The sequence below is a fragment of the Engraulis encrasicolus genome, chromosome 15 (genome assembly GCF_034702125.1).
Source record: "Engraulis encrasicolus isolate BLACKSEA-1 chromosome 15, IST_EnEncr_1.0, whole genome shotgun sequence".
NCBI classification, from domain to species: Eukaryota; Metazoa; Chordata; class Actinopteri; order Clupeiformes; family Engraulidae; genus Engraulis; species Engraulis encrasicolus.
The window spans coordinates 50,210,327-50,230,504 of record NC_085871.1 but is presented as its reverse complement, the minus strand read 5'-3'; the positions used below and the strand labels follow the sequence as shown (position 1 = coordinate 50,230,504).

At 41.5% G+C, this 20,178-nt stretch overlaps 1 protein-coding gene across 1 annotated transcript; it reads left to right on the top strand.

Annotated features, from left to right (window-relative positions):
* Positions 1–351: 351 nt before the first annotated feature.
* Positions 352–18,941, top strand: LOC134464327 (zinc finger protein 391-like). The gene is made up of 7 exons (XM_063217794.1): positions 352–519; positions 1,907–2,094; positions 2,457–2,559; positions 3,384–3,993; positions 4,268–4,289; positions 11,628–11,865; positions 16,747–18,941. Exons 2-7 carry the CDS (start codon positions 1,927–1,929, stop codon positions 17,391–17,393), a joined length of 1,788 nt encoding a protein of 595 aa, XP_063073864.1. The 5' UTR covers positions 352–519; positions 1,907–1,926; the 3' UTR covers positions 17,394–18,941.
* Positions 18,942–20,178: the final 1,237 nt, after the last annotated feature.

Here is a 20,178-nt window from a genome sequence, read left to right as displayed (position 1 = left end):
TATTACTATGTCAGAACGCTATAAAGGACTTTAGAAAAAGCACAACAAAATACCTCCTCTTAATGTATGTTCTCTACAAGTCTTCTGTTGTCCAGTCTTGCACTTTAAATGTCTGTATGAGCAATGTCTACGTCCATACTGTCTTATGTCCATGTATGAGTACTGTCTATGTCTACACTGTCTATGTCCTTACCTAGATTAGTCTATGTCTGCATGGGAGAGCAAGAAACGCAATTTCAAATTCTTTGTATGACCAGTGCATGTAAAGAAATTGACAATAAACTTGACTTGACTTATTTTGACATCGACGTTGGCCGAGATTTGGTCATTCGTCACTTCCTCCCTCTCGCTCAAGGAAGTCAAAACAAACACAGCACGGCCCCGACAAGTGTAGTCAGAGCATGTGGACTTCTTCGTTGTTTGTGTTAGAAAGCGCATTCAAAGGCACATCGCTTTCTATTAAAGCCATATTTATCGACAAAAACCCCGACTGCTTTGGATAACCCGGAAAAAGTGCCGGTGAGTCCATACGTTCATTCAAGGTTTGTAGGTGTAGCCACAGCCGGTTCCTTTTCTTGTGTACCCTACAGGAGGAACATTGGAACATCTTCTCTTCAACAACAAAAATACTACAGAAAGTGAGACGGCCAATGCGTTGGTATAGGTCTACAAGGATAACATGAACAGTGTAAGCTACCTGAACATGGAAAGTAGTCCAGTGCTACTCTGTTTCGTCCAAAGAGAAGTCTCCACAAAAACTTGATGCTAAAGTGTTGTTAGAACACCTTTATCTTTGGTTATGGTACGCGTTTGCTGTGCCATTGTCCCTATAAGTGTCTAATTATTTACAATGGCACAAGATGTCCATCTAGTTTTGTTTTATTTTTTCAACAATATCTCACATTTTTGTTATGGTAGCGTGTGTGGCAGCTTCTTCAGACCGGCATAAGGATAAGTCGACACTTTTCAAGTCGCTGCTATTAAGGACTTTACGGTGCCCATAGGCTTCATCTGTTGTTCAATAAGACTTGTGGAGAGAAAAGTAATGTACTTGAGGTGCAGAAAGGCTATCGTTACATCCTAAAGAAACCTATTGAGTGGTTAACACAAAAACATTCTGAAACGTTATGTGCTGTTTTGAATACATGTGATTAAAACCTTATTATTACTGAATATACAATGGGATTTCTCAGAGGTCAGCCTGATCTCTCAGAATTCTGTGGAATGGACACATATCTTTGGGATACGAAATTTGTGTCAGTTTCTGTGCTCCTGGACACAGGTATTGTGAATAAATCAAGATATTTTTGGAATGTCAACAAACTCTGCCCCTATTATAATGACCAGGGTCTCGGAAAAGTCTTAAGAAAAAAAAAATCAGGTACCCTTTAGTCCAGGGTAGTGTGAGTATTGCAAAATTTGTCGAAATTGGGAGAAGTTATCCTTTAAAGTGATACTGTCACATTTTTGGAAATAAGCTTATTTTACACCTCCCCTTGAGTTAAATAATAGGGTTTTACCATTCACCTGTACTTTCAACCATTCTCTGGGTATGGCAGTGCAAATTTAACCTCCAAGCTAGCAGTTAACATTGAGTCCTATGAGACCAGCTGGCGGCTAACTGGTCTCATAGAACTGCTAGCTTGGATGTAAAAGTCATACCCAGAGAAAGGTTGAAAGTATAGGAGAAAGGTAACCCCTATTATTTAACTCAAGGGGAGTGTAAAATAAGCTTATTTCCAAAAATGAAACCGCATCACTTTAAGCTTTTCTGCACTCATTAACTTGTTCCTAGCATGCTGGCTGGGTTAGACTTGCACCATCCTTACTGTGAGGTTGTTTTGCAAATGTAAATAAGACACAAACTTTGTCAGTAATTGTCATGACGTTTCTGTTCAATTTCAAGGTCTGTAGAACAATACTAAGATGTCCTCTGCAGAAGTCAACTCTCCACTCCAGCTGATGAGGAGCATCAAAGAAGAGACAGAAGAGTTCAGCTTAACTGACTATCCATTCCATATCAACATAAACGGAGAGAGAGAGGAATTCCCTGCTTTTCCAGAACAACTGTGCATAAAGGAAGAGAGAGAAGAGGTAGGGCAGGGTTTGAAAATCTCAGGGGGTGACGAGCTCGTTTTGAACTGTGAATATGAAGTACTGCCCTCAGGAAGAAGATATAGACTCCCAAACTGTGTGTGTGTGTGTGTGTGTGTGTGTGTGTGTGTGTGTGTGTGTGTGTGTGTGTGTGTGTGTGTGTGTGTGTGTGTGTGTGTGTGTGTGTGTGTGTGTGTGTGTGAGAGAGAGAGAGAGAGAGAGAGAGAGATTTACTGGTTTCTCTTTGGTGTCACATCACACTCTCATGTCCAAACAAAATTTCTCTCTTGAGGAGACAGTAAAGGATTATCGTATTTTATCTAATTTCTTATCTTATCTGATATAATCTTCTCTTATCTTAGGTCCTTGATTCTCCAGAACAGTTGAACCTGAATGAAGAGACGGAGCAGTTCCCTGTTTCTCCACCTCAGCTGAGTGGCGCAAGAGAAGACTGCAAGAGATCTGGTAAGGCATCTAATGAAAGGTGTATAGCAAAAATCGTATAAGAGAGAAAGATATGTCAAACCCCGCCCATCCAATGCAAAGGAGTGTGCCCTAAATTCGGTCTCCTAAAGCTAGATTTATGCTTCGGACGCATAAAATGTACAATTACAATGTACTGAATGGTTTAAACACACACCGATGACCTCCCTTTTAATCCCATGTCATTTCGAAATGAAAAAAGAATGTAGTTGCTGCTCAAGGTGGTTCTACAAAGTATTAAGCAAAGGCTGTGAATACTTTTGTAAAAATGATTTCTTTGATTTTTATTTTTATAAATTTTCAAAACTGTCAAGACAACTTGTTTTTCACATGGTCATAATGGAATAATTTGTGTAGGATTTTGACAACAGAGATTCATTTGTAGCATTTGGAATAAGGCTGTAAGATAATAAAATGTCAAAAAAGTCAAGCGCTGTGAATACTTTCCGGATTGACTGTATATATGGACAAGGGGCAATGTGTTTTTATTTCAGAACATCTGTAGTTATGGACAAGGGGTTATGTGTTTTTTTTTTCTTTCTTTAATCGTATAACGTCTTTAGTTATGGACATGGGGTAATGTGTTTTTATACATCTCAGAATGTCTGTAATTATGGACAATGTAATGGCAATGTGTGTTTTTTTTTATTTCTGAACATCTGTAATATAAATGGCTGTTACGGACTGGACTAAAATACTGTGTCTCATTAAAAGAACAGAAGGTGAGCGGTAAATATTCACAATCTGTTGTGACAGTCTTATTGTTGATTTCATATTCATTTCAATTTCCTTTTTACTCTACACAGGGTATCAACGTGGTCCCTATCGCACTAGTGAGAGGCCGTACCCTTGTGATCAGTGTAACAAGAGCTTTTGGAAAAAAGCAGACCTCGAGTACCACCAGCGTATTCACACAGGGGAGAGACCATTTTCATGCACTGACTGTGGAAAGAGTTTCTTGCGGTCTTCTCACCTCAGCAAACATCGTCGCATTCACATTAGAGAGAAGCTGGACGCTTGCGGTCAGTCTGACCAGAATTTCAAGACAAAACAGGAGCTCCAAATGGACCACACAGGGGAGAAGCCATTTTCATGCACCGACTGTGGAAAGAGTTTATCAACTTCTTCTAGCCTCCACAGACATCGGCGCATTCACATTGGAGAGAGGCCGTACCCTTGCAGCCAGTGTGACAAGAGCTTCAAGACAAAAGCGTATCTCCAAAAACACCAGTCTGTTCACACAGGGGAGAAACCATTTTCATGCACAGACTGTGGAAAGAGCTTTGCACAGTCTCAAAACCTCCTCAGACATCAGCTCATTCACACTGGAGAGAAGCCGTATCCTTGTAATCAGTGTAACAAGAGTTTCTCACAGCTTTCTAACCTTAAGACACACTTGCTGTCACACATGGGAGAGTAAATCAGTCGCTGTTACACTTGAGAGAGGCCGCATGCTTGCAGTCAATGTGACGAGAGCGCAATTACAGAATTAGTGTAAGTTATAATTTTGTCAAGGTCCAAATGCCCTTAAAGGTAGGGTCGGAGATCTTTGAAAAACAATTCCTGCAAGCTGGAAAAATGGTTCCTGCAATAAAACTTCAATGTCTGAATGGCTGTATGTCTGAATGGTGGTAGGTAACCGAGATTAGGTGGCTGTCTCTTTTAAGTCTTCTCATCTCTAATCTTGAAGTTGTTCTATGAACTTTTCTTTTGTAAGATCAAAAGTTTTATTAAACATACTCCATGTGTTCATTGTAATATTGTTGAAAATGTTCATTTTCAGAGGGGCACACCAAATTTCATGTTCAAGTCTTGTTACGCTATACCAGTGTTTCTCAACCTTTTTTGAACAAATGCCCCCTTGGCCTCATCACAAGCCTCTCAACGCCCCCTTGACCTCATCATAACCCTGACAACGCCCCCTTCGTATTACAAAATTAAACTGACTAGTGGCCCCCAATGTCAACCAAGCCCCGCCCCTTTCAGATGTATGCTTCTCAACGCCCCCCTAGAGCTCCCCAACACCCCCTTGGGAGGCTGTACCGCCCCTGTTGAGAAACACTACGCTATACATTGATGTTGTATGTGGGCCAACTGTAGACATTTGAAATGATCTCGCGGGCCGAATTAAATTACTCCGTGGGCCACAGTTGGCCCCTGGGCCTGAGTTTGAAATCCCTGGGAGGGGGTGGGGTTGTCGTGCCGAAAAGCGAGTCCCTGCCAGAACACGAGTGCCCTCATTGAAACCAATGGAAACCAATGACCAATTTTTCCGATATTTTTTACCCATTTTTGCAGACAAATCCGAAACAATTTAAGATGGAAAGCTTATCAATAAAGCATCTACATTCCTTCTGGAAGTATTACAAAGAGCTGGTTACAATTTCAGTATTATTTTCATAAAAGAATCGAAGAATTGTCACAACAAATTTTACGGTTTCATTCAAATAGCTCATATTAAGTGGAGGACGAGTAATGTTTCATAAAAATATTTTTAGTTCAGAAATTATGCAATTCATTCTGCAAAAAATACTATGATTTCCTCTCAAAAAATGCCATTGGTTTCAATGAGGGCACTCTTGTTCTGGCAGGGACACGCTTTTCGGCACTACAGGGTCTAGAACGAGTCCAAAGTGGGCACATATTTCTTCTCTCTAGGTCGTCCACAAACAAGCCATCCATCATTGCTTCCAACCATCCCGGTTCTCCGTACATCTTTTCAATTCACTGGTACTATGGGTTCCTGCATCCTTATTAAGTATGTCCACGAGTTAGTGTGGGACGTCCTCTTGACCAGCACCCATGCGACGGTTCCCACAGCACCAGTTTGCTAGCTGGTAGTCTTTGGTAGAGGTTTATATTGCTATTGCCTATGTAACAGTCTGTTACACCTATAAGCCTAAAGCCCTCTGTAGGCCTAGGCTACACATTAGTTTATAAGCATCATAACAGCATTAGAATCAGGGCCGGCGCTAGGCATAGGCAGACTAGGCGGTCGCCTAGGGTGCCAAATGTCTTGGGGGTGCCAAGTCCCACTGAATTAAAACATTAAACGAACAAAGCATTAACCTTTATATTGGCAATTATTATTAATGGGCACTCAGTACATATGTAGGTTGTAGATCAACTGTGTTCGATCAGATGCACTATGTTTACACTATGTTTACACATGCCAATTTATAATGACTAGGGCTGTAACGATACACTCAACTCACGATTCGGTTCGTATCATGATTTTTGACCTACGGTTCGATACAACCCACGATTTCTGAAAGGTATCTCCACTGAAGTTTGGAAACACTATCACATCAAATCATAAGGTTGTTTTCTGGACTAATGGGTAATAAAACTTTGAAAGGGCGTATCACGATACTGCCTCCTTGTATCACGATACAGTATCGTGACACTGCATATCACGATTTCTCGGTTCGATACAATATCGTTACAGCCCTAATAATTACCCCAAAAGCAAAGAGGGGTGCTCGCCTAGGGCACCAAATTGACTAGAACTGGCCCTGATTAGAATAACAATGGGTGCATCCCAATATGTGACCTTGCCTCCTCCACTTGCCTCCTCCACTTGCTTCTCGTCATGATGACATCACTGACAACAGCATCAGTGATGCGCGGGTCGACGAAAAAACAAGACACACCCGACCGCTTTTTTCCCTAGTCCGCCCGCTTGCCCTGCCCGGAAGAAATATTCATGAAAAATATTGACCCGGCCCGCTTCCCGACCCGCCTTTGAAAATAGTAGCCGTGCGTCTTTATGAACACCCTAGCGTCATTGGCAAAGCACAATCACGTCAATAAAGGTCTCAAAAAAGAAATTTGCGTCAATAACAAGACAGCTGTGCATTTCAACAGGACATGTTGGATTTTTGAACCGAGGCCATGCAATGACGACTGCCGACTGTCACCTGTTTATTTCGGTAACATCGTCGTTTGGATACATGGAGGAAATTAATCTGTAGGTTGGTGAGCAGACGGAGCCAGCCGTCAAGTGGATTGCCTCGTAGTCATGGTAGGACACAGGAAATGAAAACAAACTCTGTAAGCAACACATGCGTTCGAAACCATTACAATTGTATAAGAAAATATGTAGGCTATATCCATCACTGCACTGTTTAGAGAGCACCCTCTGTGTTCTTCAAAATGCACTCAATGGTTGCACCTGCTGCACCAGTTGCGCGCAGAAGATATTCGGCCGACGCAGGAGCCTCATTAAGTCTCCTGCAGAGCGCGTGGCACCATCGTAGTTATTCAGCCATATAAACTTTGATCTATTTCGCAAAAAATGTCCCTGTCTGCTAAAGTAAACTATAGCCTATTGGCTAGCCTATAGCCTACTTTAAAATTCGGCATCATTTCAAAGGTCCTGACCGACCGCACCCGACCCGAATTTCATTAAAAATAATATTTCATAACCCGTGCCTGCGGTCGACCGCAGTTAATTGCAAGCGCCCGCTGCTTTCGGGTCAGCCCGCGCATCACTGATCAGCATTATATTTCAATATCTTGCAAAAGCTCAATTGTCAAGTCTTTTTCTCATTTGCAATTGGGATGGTGAATGAAAAACAGTCCCTCAAAAGTTGTTGTGGCGAGGCTGACAGCTGGGAAACTTTATCGTTTTCTCCATGGAGGAGGGGCCAGGAGGCGGAATGAGGAGACAAGCACAAGTGGAGGAGGCAAGGACACATATTGGGATTCACACAATATAACAGCACACAGCAGGATACAGTCATGATAGGCTACATATCAGACAGAGATTTATACTGTGATTGCTTTCCAAGCCTGAACCTTTTCTAGGCTATGCATTATAAACATCATAACAGTTAGCATGGACAGCAGGATACAGTCATGGTTCATATCAGACAGGGTTATATTGCTGTAAAAAAAAAAAAAAAGACAAAGACAAGAAATTCAGCAATTCTTCCTTTTCTTAATTGTTGAATCCCTTTTACAGATTATTATTATTATTATTATTATTATTATTATTATTATTATTATTATATGGTAGTAGTATTAGTAAAAGTATATGAAGTAGAGATTTATTTTGACATAGAGGATGGACACGTTTGGTCATTCGTCACTTCCTTCCTCCTCACGTATCAAGGAAGTCAAAACAAACACGGCACGCGAGTTTGCGAAACATAGGACGATATTGCGCCCAACCGCGTTTGGCGTCTCCGATTGGCTACAACGGCTCCCTTGTTCCTCCCCTCTGATGGCTTTCATTTGACAGCAAGAATTTCAACTCTCGCTCAAAGCAGGCTTGCAGAACAATCGTGTACAAATAATTTGGCCGATCTCTTGAAACAGACACTAAAGTAGGGTAACAACAAACAAATAGTAGGCTACCCAAACCATTTACCTACGATGCAGTAGGCCTACACAAATGCCGTGTCGTATTTCATTTTAGCGTGGTTTGGCTTATCTCTTGAAACAGATGTGCCAAGTCAAACAAACGTAGCCATAGCCTACCCAATGATGCAGTGAGCTCCAGTATTTGATTTCATTTTTATTTACATAACCTAGTAAATGAAAGCGTCACTAAATGCAATGTAATGTAGCCTACTCCTAACTGCATAAACTCCTGTGTTTATACAAATGCTGTATCATGTCATTTTATTATGGTTTGGCTCATCTCTTGAAACAGATGACACTCTAAGCATAAACAAAAGCAGGCCTAGCCAACGATGCAATACAAATGACGTTTCTTACAATTTCATTTTATTCACATTATCCAAACCTCGAGGTGATCTGGTAAGTTGTCCACCGAGTCCATGGCACATGTGGTAGCAAATGTAGGATTAACCTTCTATTTATTATGTCGGTAAATCCATCTGGTGGTCATATTAGGAACTGCATTCTGCATATCAATTCATCAAGGTGCTGCTACAGTGGCATCAACACAATGATGAAAGACAATGCATATTGGATTGGATTTAAACAAACTACATTTTGTGATTTTACATTTTCCTTGGTTTGCATGTTTTTAAACCGACCACATTTTGTGATTTTACATTTTCGTTGTTTTGCATACATTTTTGGTGTATGCAAAATATTGCATGCTTAGATTTGATCTGCGTGATTTGAGTGTGCTGTCCTCATTATGCTCTCTGCAGCAGTTTCAGTATTTGAAATCTGATGTATAGCCTACTTTGTCAAAAAAGGGAGTCCAAGGCACTCTTCTTGTGGAAAAATATTAAAAAGCTGTGGGTCTCTGCTCCCATGTTTTTAAACTTATTAGCCATGATTCAATAAAGGCTTTTTAATATTTTTCCACAAGAAGAGTGCCTTGGACTCCCTTTTTTGACAAGATATTGTTTTTTCCCCAACACCAAAGAGCACCTTCAAGATTTTTTCTGAACCATTCCCTGAGCACTTCGGATTTTCTCTTCACTTGCTGATGTATACCTTGTTCCAAATACTATTTGATACATTTTCTACAATGCAATATGCATTGTCTTTCATCATTGTGTTGATTTGCCATTGTAGCAGTTTCACTCCTTGAAATCTGATTTATACCTTGTTCCAAATACTATTTAATTTTCTACAATCCAATATGCCTTGTCTGTCATCATGACACCACCTATTTTTGGTCAGGTCACAGGCAAAGTTGGTTAAAACTGAGGTACAGAAAACTATCACCACAACTTCAGTGTTTCATTATAGACCTTATCAAAGTACCCATGTTTCGCTTTCATTTATTAAGCTATGTAAATAAAAATGAAATCAAATAGGCCTACTGGAGCTCACTGCATCGTTGGGTAGTCTACGGCTACATTTGTTTGACTTGGCACATCTGTTTCAAGAGATATGCCAAACCACGCTAAAATGAAACACGACACGGCATTTGTGTAGGCCTACTGCATCGTAAATGGTTTGGGTAGCCTACTTTTTGTTTGTTGTTACCCTACTTTTAGTGTCTGTTTCAAGAGATCGGCCAAATTATTTGTACACGAATGTTCTGCAAGCCTGCTTTGAGCGAGAGTTGAAATTCTTGCTGTCAAATGAAAGCCATCAGAGGGGAGGAACAAGGGAGCCGTTGTAGCCAATCGGAGACGCCAAACGCAGTTGGGCGCAATATCGTCCTATGTTTCGCAAACTCGCACACGGCACAGCACCGAAAAGTGATGCCAAAACACGTATAGGCTATTTTTCTATTGTTTATGTTACAGAGAGCGCATTCAAAGGCACGTCGCTTCACTGACATATTTCTCTAGAGGACAAAAAACCTCGACTGCTTTGGAAAAGCCGAAAAAGTGGAGGTAGGTCCGTTAGTTCGTTCAAGGTCTGTAGATGTAGCCCCAAACCGCTTTAATTCCTTTCTCTGGTGTAGCCATTGGCAGTAGTTCTACATATGCATTGAAATTGAACATTGATAGTGCCACACTACGCTTTCCAAAGAAAAGTCTCCACTAAAACGTGGTCATGGGTCATTTCAGGTGAAATCAGACACTTTGGGACCCGACCGAGTCGACACAGATTTAAATCATACTTGGTGTGTCTGTTTAGTAGCAAGGTAGCACCCCAGAACTGCATTTGTGTGAATTTGACACCAATATTAAGGGAGAAACAGACAAGCATAGGGGCCCGTATTTCCCGGGACATGTCCTGATTTTGCAACCTGCCCTGGGCGTCCCGGGATATTTCATGAAATTATTGTAATGTCCTGTTTTTTGTCTGATTGAAACTAAACCCCTTGTAGCTGACATAAAACACAGTTTTACTGGTCTGCATTTAAATAATACGTTCTGATGTCATCAGCATAAGGACAGCTAGGCAACTCGATTCCAACCCTTTCTTTTATCCGTACTCGGGTGCGCTTCTCATTTGTGCCAAGGCTCTCTCAAATGCATTGGCTACACTACGCACCTGACGTAGCAAGACAACGCAAGAAAAGAATATGTGGCGTAAAGTGACAGCAAACTAACCACACGGCATGCGCGCACAAGCGTGTCCCTCTATCTTTTTTTAAAATGGGGGCTAGACAGAAAACTAACACGTTTGTGAGAATAACAATATAGTAGACGAAAGGCAATTACAGATAACAGAAAATGTATGTAAACTTGAACTCCAGCAGACCTTGCGTTATTCTATCCATGTCAATTCAGCCAAGGCCCACGCACTTTTTAGATGAACTCCATGAACATGTCCCAATGTTGCATTTTAGTGAGGGGCAACCTGAATTGATCTGACCTGTAGTCCAGTGCCACATCCCAAATTACCTGGGTTCACATGCAAATTCTGCAGATGTTAGTTAAATTGGACAGAAAAAGAATCAGGTCAAATTGAAATATGTGACACTGGAATGTAAAGTAATGAATACAGGCCTATAGGGTAACATAAACTAGAACAAATGATCAGGCCTATAGATAGACTATTCTAAACGACCTTTGTGAGGCCTGAATAAAGAAATAAAGTAAATAATATTTATATAGGTTCCCCAGCCCTGGTTTAGGGCGCCAGACTTGTAACCCAGAGGTTGCCTGTTCGACTCCCGATCCACCAGGTTGGTTGGGGGGAGTAATTAACCAGTGCGCTCCCCCATCCTCCTCCGTGAATGAGGTACCCTGAGCATGGTACCGTCCTGCCACACTGCTCCCTTTATGGCGCCATTGGGCCTGCCCTCTTCCACGGTTGAGGAATAAATGCAATTTTGTTGTGTGCAGTGTGCATTTTTGTGCTGTGGAGTGCTGTGTCACAATGATGATGTTGGGTGGAGTTTCCCAGTTGGGCTTTCAATATCTAATTTCAAATTTATATTTAAATATCAAGAATGGCACATTTTAGAAGTGGGCCTCGTGAAACTTCATCTTCAATAAGCATTACATAATGTGGACAGCATCACACATCGAATCTATTTGAATTATATAACAATTAAGCTTACTGCTGATTTAAGCTTCTACGCTCATTACCTTGTTCCCAGCATGCTGGTTTTGGCTTGCACCGTCATTACTCTGAGGTTGGATTGCAAATGTAAATAATCAATCTTTGCCAGTAATATTGTCATGATGTTTATTGTTCAGTTTCAAGGTCTGTAGAACACTACTAAGATGGCCTCTGCAGGAGTCAACTCTCCACTCCAGCTGATGAGGAGCGTCAAAGAAGAGACAGAGGAGTTCAGCTTAACTGAGTCTCCATCCCAGCTAAACGTAAAAGAAGAAGACAGAGAAGAGTTCTCTGGTTCTCCAGAACAGCAGAACGTTAAAGAAGAGAGAGAAGAGGTCCCTGGTTCTCCACCCCAGCTAAGCAGAGTAAGAGAAGACCGTGAGAGATCTGGTAAGACATCACATGACTGTCTTACAGTATACATTGTTGTTGGGCCAAGTGAAAGATCTGGCTTATATATCAGTGTTTCCCACAGGGGGGGGGGGGGGGGGGTGTTTGTATTCTTGCAGCGTAAATGCAAAACAATGACTACAGTATGACATTGGCGCATGGAGAAACTGTAGGCCTGGGCCTATATTTCAACCATTTATATTTTGAGAATTAAGGCTACATAAGATTTTACCCATGACTTGTATAATAGTAGTACATTGTCATTGTCAAAAAATGCAGTACAGTGAATAATTTCTGTTTACAACACAGTTTCATTCGTCCCTCATGCAGGGGTCTGGGAAACAATAATAAAACAAAATAGGAGCAGAGATAAGAATTTAAGAGCACTGTGAAATTGTTAACGCATAGACAAAAAGGGTCTTAGAGGGTAGGCTATGCCTTTTCCCCCACACATATCTGTAGGCGTACACATTCTTCATGAGGGGTGCTGGTCACAGGGCCAGTTTTTTCCAAATTCCTCCCATTAAAAGGGCTGAACAACATATTACACATGTATGTCTATATTCACATTCATTACACATTAATTTCTATATGCAGCCCGATGTCTCCTCTGCTGTGTCATGTCTGTCACCAAACTCATTACAACTGTAAAACAAAGCCTAGGGAGTGTTTGTAAACTCATCCCAACTGTCCCTTCTCTGAAGGTTTTTTTATGTTGCTCCCAAACCCAAGTTAACTACAACAACTTGACTAGGCTTTTGATCCCTGTCTTTCAAGCACTTGTGGTTCTCTCTATAGCAGGGGTGCCCAACCTTTTTTTAACCAAGATCTACTTTTGAAGTTGATGGTCTGCCGTGACCTACCAAGTCAAATTTAAGGATGTCAGTATGAAAATTTAAGACCACCATTTATTAATCACCATTATTATGAACAAAATGTTTTTAGAAGGCTACTATGGCCGTATCTTTTCAGTGTGTTTTTAAAGTGTGTTGAATAGCCTATCTTTACAAAGCAATGCAGCACTGATAGTATGCAGAGATAATTTCAGTCATACACAAGTCATAAACAACTGAAACAATTTCAAAATGATAAACATTTGGTATATAAAAGGCACATAGGCCCTATTTCTAAAATATGATGAAGCATTATCATGCCTTCAGTGGTATAGGCTACAAATTAAAAAGGGCTCAGAAATTCACCATTTGTTATGGGTAAATAGTAGGCTACTATGAGAGAGAGAGAGAGAGAGAGAGAGAGAGAGAGAGAGAGAGAGAAAGAGAGAGAGAGAGAGAGAGAGAGAGAGAGAGAGAGAGAGAGAGAGAGAGAGAGAGAGAGAGAGAGAGAACTCATTGGATTGGTTAACACCCCTGTTAAGAGTGACTTCTTCTATGAAGGTTTTTTTTTTTCAGCTCTCTGGGGCAGTAGCACAGCAAAGGCTTTCTATTGTGAGTTTGGCCAATCGTTTTGTCCACAACTGAAGCAAGAAACAGCACAAATTGAAGTGAATTCCATACATGTCAACAACAAACATTTCCTTTACACGCGGCACGCGATGTAAACGCAGTTAGCGATGATGCATGCGACTAGCGATTTGGACGAAGATCCTCGCATATCGGCGTGTCATAACGCATCGTTGCGCACATGTTCTGTTACTCACCCGATGTTACATGTGTGCACACATGAATCAACTGTAATACCCTTACGGTCACTTCCTAATGCTTTCCCCTCATTCTGTTACCGTGGGACTACTTATCTAACCAATACAGAGTCTGTAGGATGTATTTACTCCAGGAGGAAAATGCGAAGGAAATTCAAAATCGTAATTCAAATCGTTTTTAACAAAAACGGATATCGTTTAAAAAAAAAAAAAAATGTAAAAAAAAAAATATTATTATTATTATTATTTTTTAAAAACATTTTCGGAAACTATGGCGGCCAAATTTAAACTATGGCGGGCCGCCATAGTTTCCTCAATGTATGGGAAACACTGTATATATATATATATATATATATATATATATATATATATATATATATATATATAGATAGATAGATAGATATGTAGATATGTGTGTGTGTGTGTGTGTGTATATTATGGCCAAGGAAGAGACCTTCAATTTTTGATATTCCATTTTTAATTTTTCAATTCATCATAATTCATATTCTGACGGTTGTTGTATTCCATGCTGTTTGTGTAATTTGTAGAGCCAGAAAAGAGCTTTCAAATAACACCACAGACAACTTTTTGTGACTTACACTGACTGATATAATCAATGCTGAATGTATAGTGTCCCTCATATGTAAACCTTTGCTAGTCTGTTTCTTCCTCAATATTGGTGTCAGATTCACACAAATGCAGTTCTGGGGTGCTACCTTGCTACTGAACAGGCACAGCAATATGATCAAAGTGTGATCAAAGTGTCTGATTTCATGTGAATGACCCAGAAGAGACGCTTTGTCTCACTGGGATAATCCTGGATAAATAAATATAAATAAATAAAAAATAAATAGCTGAACGGAGATAGCCATTTTAAGACTAGTGTCTGTCTTCAAACCAAATCTTGACCACATGTCATCATGCATTGCGTATAGATGACACACTGATTTGAACCCGCTATTGCGTGTGTCTAATACGCCTTTGCAAGTTAAGGCGTGCTCCACAACGCCATGTGACAGGTTAGGTTTAGGGATGGTTTTGGTTTAGGCACAATTTTGCCAGAAATTCGCCCAATGTCGCTGTTATTGGCAAAAGTAAAACAGCAGAAACATTGCTTTACTGACAGGTTAGGTTTAGGGATGGTTTTGGTAAGGGCACAGGGCACAGGGTTAGGTAAGGGTTAGGGTTAGGGTTAGTAACAGAAATGTGCTGTGGCAAAACATATATATACATAGGTCTTTTTAGACTTTATTATGGATAGGACAGTATGAGACAGGGTCTCCGCGGATCCTTAAAAAGTCTTAAAAAGTCTTACTTTTAATATTTGTTTTTTAAGGTCTTATAAAGCCTTATATTTCGCCAATTTTTGGAAGTGTGGTATTATATTTACGTGGGAGGTCTTATATTTCATCTGGGTAGCTTGAGTGTAAGAAAAAAGTATATTTTGTGATGCTACAAACCTTATTTATCCGGCATACGTCCCTTATCAAGATGCGGAAAAGTAGATGAAACTGATCTGTGTTTGTGGCGCAGCGCAGCCCGCTGGCCTCACAACGGGGGGCAGCCGCAGACCTGTGGGCGCAGTCTAGCCTACTTAGTAGAAACTGTCGAAAAAGTGGTCGAAAAAATATGAACGTGAATCGAGATCGGTAGATAGATGCAAGTTCAGTGTAATGTGGTATCCTGGTGAACCAGTAGCCTGTAAGTAACAGATTGTGTAGCCCAGCCCCAGCCCCCTGGGTGTCAACACATAGCTTCTGGTTCACCAGGAAAGTAATGTGGCTTGAGGAAAAGAAATAACAGTTAGCTATCCAAAGCAACGTCGGAATATGAAGCTTGATGTTAACTTTGTCGGGAGGACAAATAATCATTTAGTCGTTGAGGGTAAGTTTTAAATGTTGTCTATAAGCATGTTAGCCATTCCCTCGCGTTTGGGTAAAAGCGTTTGCTAACTGTAAAGGGTTCATTTCATGAAGTCCATTATGACCGTATTCGAAAATAATTGTTCCTTCATACAATAGCCTACATTTTCAAAATCGCCTCTAGATACGTGACAGGCTATTTGATGCCTCTGTCAAATGCAAAATGATTTCGTTAACATGATGACAGCATGAGGAAGTGAGCGCGAGGCAATACGTAATCGGATGAGTAACAGAATATGTACGAAGCATGATCTGGCGAGGTATGTAATGTCCAAATCGGAAACCAGATGGGTAACAGTAAACGCGCTGAATGCTTGTTATGGACATGCTGGAAATCGCTTCCAAGTTGTGCGCAACTACAGACAGGCTAAGCTCAAAGTAGAACGCTTGCTTCTGCTACCCGTCTCTGATAAAGCGAGCTGGAGGAGGAGAAGCGCCAGTCCCTCAGAGTAGTCGTAGGCCTACATTTAACCCTTTTGACACCAGGTGTCCTCTCTCCTAATAGCAAAATGCATTCAACTACTTATCCATCAGAAATGATGAGTTGTTGAGCCATTTTCAATGTGTACATTTAAAGGCATTTGATGAACATTCATCTGATTTTTTCATAGGCCGTCAAAGCATGCGTGGGACCCTCAATTAAATGCCAGTTGTCAATTAACTGACCATGTGCATGCATGGTGTCTGTAGGGCTACAGATCAGTTACACCTTGCTACTGCTGACACTGTGTTACCCTAGGCTACACTATAAAAGCACAGTAGTCATATAATAGTGTTTATTATATATAATTATGTACTAAGCCTACATTTCATTATAGCAATGTAAACTAATAACATATAGCAATGCCTCACCCCGAGCTGTAGTCTTATACTGTATTTTATCATCAGAGGTCTTATATTTGTCTTAAAAAGTCTTATATTTGGTGATCCAAAATGTGCAGAAACCCTGTGAGAGGTAAACAGGAAGTGAATGGGGATAGATATGGGGAGGGGTCGGCAAAGGACCCGGGCCGGGAATCGAACCCGTGTCAGCCACATGGCAGACAAGTACCCTACCGGATGGCCACGGCAGGGCTTAGATCGATTAAATTCTGATCTGATTCAATTCGCACAAGTCTAGTTTTAGGTATGGACAAGAGGTAATGTAGCTTTTATCTCATAAGGTCAGTAATAGAAATTGCTGATGCACACTGGATTAAAATATCTCAGTAAAAGCATAGACAGTGGGAGGGCTGAATCTTTACACTGTTGTGACAGTCCTGTCGTCTGTTTCATATTAATTTTAATTTCCACTCTTCACAGGGCATCAGCTCCACTGCAGCTCTGGAGAAACACATTCTGCTGCCCCCACCATGCCGTACGCTTGCAGCCAGTGTGGCAAGAGCTTTAAGACTAAAGCAGAGCTCCAAATCCACCACCGTGTTCACACAGGGGAGAAACCATTTTCATGCACAGTCTGTGGAAAGAGTTTCTCACACATTTCTAACCTCCACACACATCGGCGCATTCACACTGGAGAGAAGCCGTATGTTTGCAGTCAGTGTGACAAGAGATTTAAGACGAAATATGAGCTCCGAAGTCACCAGCGTGTTCACACAGGGGAGAAACCATTCGCATGCACCGACTGTGGAAGGAAATTCTCACAGTCTTCTAACCTCCACAAACATCGTTGCTCTCATACCACAGAGAGGCAATTTTCATGCATGGACTGTGGAAAGAGTTTCTCAAATACTACCAGCCTTCATATACACCGATGCATTTACACTGAGGAAGGGCTGTATGCTTGCAGCCAGTGTGACAAGAGCTTTCAGTCAATAAAAGAGCTCCAAATCCACCAGCCTGTTCACACGGGGGTGAAACCATTTTCATGCACAGACTGTGGAAAGAGTTTCTCACATTCTTCTCACCTCGAAACACATTGTCACATTCTCACTGGCGAGAATCCGTAGAGACACTTGTCATCACACGTGGGAGTAAAGTAGTAGCAGTCACACTTAAGAGAAGCCGTAGTCTATTATTGCACCAGTACTTTGACACAGGGGAGAAACCCTTCTCATGTGCTGACTGTGGAGAACGCTTTAGGAGGAAAGCAGACCTTAATATTCACCAGAGGCTTCACACAGGAGACAAACACGTGGGGGGAAACCCTATGACACGAGGAAAGGTTTTAGGAGTGTTAAGAATCAACCGATGAGGGAATCAGGTGGTTAATTCTGTGGCGCCATGTCCTCTACCAGGTTGGGGCACTTGATTGTGTGCATTCCAATATGCGACCTTGTGTCCTCCACTTGTGCTTTTGGCCTCACGTTTTGCTGATGTCCCGCCTCTGTGGAGAAAACCAATATGTTTCCCTGCTGTCAGCCTAGCCAAAACAATTTTTGGGGGACTATTCTTCATTCACCATCCAGTTTGCAAATGAGAAACTGACTTTACAATTCAGCTTTTGCAAGATATTGAAATATAATTTTGTTGTTAGTGATGTCATCATGACATATTAGTTCCTGGTACGAGGCCACAAGCACAAGTGGAGGACGCAAGGTCGCATATTGGAACGCACCCATGACCTTCGCCAAGGACGCAAGGCCTTTATATCTAAGCGCCCCTAGTGACCTGAAATTGAATTGCGGGAATTCCACAAAAAGAAGGCAGAAGGACTAAAGGGTTTAACATAGTCTAATGTTCTATCAAGCAGCTTCCTTGGCAGAGGTCTGCGCTCTATGAGTGCTTCTAGTTCGTTATCACATCCTGACTGACGTTGACTTGCACAGGCTTGTGATTGTATTGTGCATTGTTTTCTGTAAAGGGGGGGGGGGGGTATGAACAAATGTTTATATTTTTATGCCACTGAATAATATTTTCTGTTATTCTGTTGAAGGAATCCCGCACACTGTCCATTCCACCAACAAACTTTTAATACAATGTTTCAGGTATAGAAGAAGAAGGTTGGATGACTGAAACGTTGTACTACTGTAAAGTCTGTTGGTGGAATGGACAGTGTGCGGGATTCCTTTTCACTTGAATGACAACCCCACTTAACTGGGATAATATCCTACGCACCTGCCCAACTACTGCAGAGGTGTGCAAAATGTCCTTGTTGAACTATTCTGTTGAAGGAAAAAACACATAAAGTCTCTGTTTTTACTTTACAAACCAAAGTGTAGGCCATGCCACTGTTGAAGCTTAAAAAACAAAGCTTCATTTTATTAAAAGTGTTAATTCTGTTTTCTGACCAGTACCCAGTTCGAAATATTTCAGTTGTTTCACTGTGGACTAATGCCGCATTCCCCAACGGTGGGAGATGGGATATTTCTGACCTCCTACTTGCTGAAATGCTTTGGAACACCTGTTGAAGCGAAATCGTGATGTCAACACAGCAATGGCAGTGCAAAGGGATATGACTATGAACAGTGGGAGGTAGCTGCCTCCTGGTTGCATATTGGGAAGCTCCTACCGCTGGGGAATGCGGCACAAAGTGAATAAATGCAAGTGAAGGATTTTCAATGTGTGGACATTTGCTCTCCATCTCTTGTCTGGTTCGTTGTCTTGAACAACTGCATCAGTAACACAGTTGGGCAGTCATGGGTGAGTGGTTAGGGCGTCAGAATTGCATCCCAGAGGTTGCCGGTTCGACTCCCGACCCGCCAGGTTGGTGGGGGGAGTAATCAACCAGTGCTCTCCCCCATCCTCCTCCATGACTGAGGTACCCTGAGCATGGTACCGTCCCACCGCACTGCTCCCCATGGGGCGCCACTGAGGGCTGCCCCCTTGCACGGGTGAGGCATAAATGCAATTTCGTTGTGTGCAGTGTGCAGTGTTCACTTGTGTGCTGTGGAGTGCTGTGTCACAATGACAATGGGAGTTGGAGTTTCCAAATGTGCTTTCACGCTTTCTTTCACTTTTCACAGTTCTCAGGGAAAGGCTTTCCTGTTTTCAAACAAAACACATTTGTTACTCGCTGTCCTTTGCTTTCGTACAGCAGGGGTAAAGGGCCTTTGTGTTTTCTGCACCTACCTCATGGAACAACTCACAAAAGGACTTGAGGTTAACCGATTCTGATTCCATTGAGGTGATTTTAATTCTAAGATGAGATCACTGGAGACTGACTCACTTGTCTGTAACTGTTTGAATTGATTTGTTATTGTGTCATTTTATTTGTTATTTTAATGCAACTGGAATTTTAATTGTGTAACTTGTGCCGCCACTTGACCAGGACGGCCTTGTGTAAGGGATTTTTAATCTCAACAGGTTTATTTTCCTGGTTAGAAATAAAGGTTAAATAAAATTTAAAAAAATAAGCGAGCAACGCTGTGCTTATATATGAGTCAAGTCAGCTTTTATTGTCAGTTCTTCATATGCACAGGTCTTACAAGGAAACTGAAATGAACCATGAGTTCAGTTGTACCAGAGATTCTATAAGTATAGAGATATGCCAACATAATAGGTTTCTATGGGCACCTAACGCGACCAGGTTCCGGCAAAGAAACTGGATCTAACCAAGAAGCGTCATTTTGTTTCTTTTCCGGTATCCACTTTATGTCGGGTGAACACCCCTTTAGGAGACCTTCGGTTAGGAGACCTTCGGAGTCCTGAGGTTGAGAATCAATTAAGTCCCCTTAGCGCTGTAGATGGCGGTAGCGCACGTCTTGCGCAAACACTTCAAAAAGAGAAGAAGAAGTAAGGGACAACGCCCCCTTAGGAGACCCAACTTTTTCACACGCTTTTGCATTGAGTGGG

Excerpts from the sequence above, each read along its gene's own strand:
- LOC134464327 (XM_063217794.1), top strand. The coding sequence starts at position 1,927 with ATGTCCTCTGCAGAAGTCAACTCTCCACTCCAGCTGATGAGGAGCATC. Across the intron at positions 3,994-4,267 it reads TTGCTGTCACACATGGGAGA|TTGTTCTATGAACTTTTCTT; the intron begins GTAAATCAGTCG and ends CTAATCTTGAAG. Across the intron at positions 11,866-16,746 it reads AGAAGACCGTGAGAGATCTG|GGCATCAGCTCCACTGCAGC; the intron begins GTAAGACATCAC and ends CACTCTTCACAG.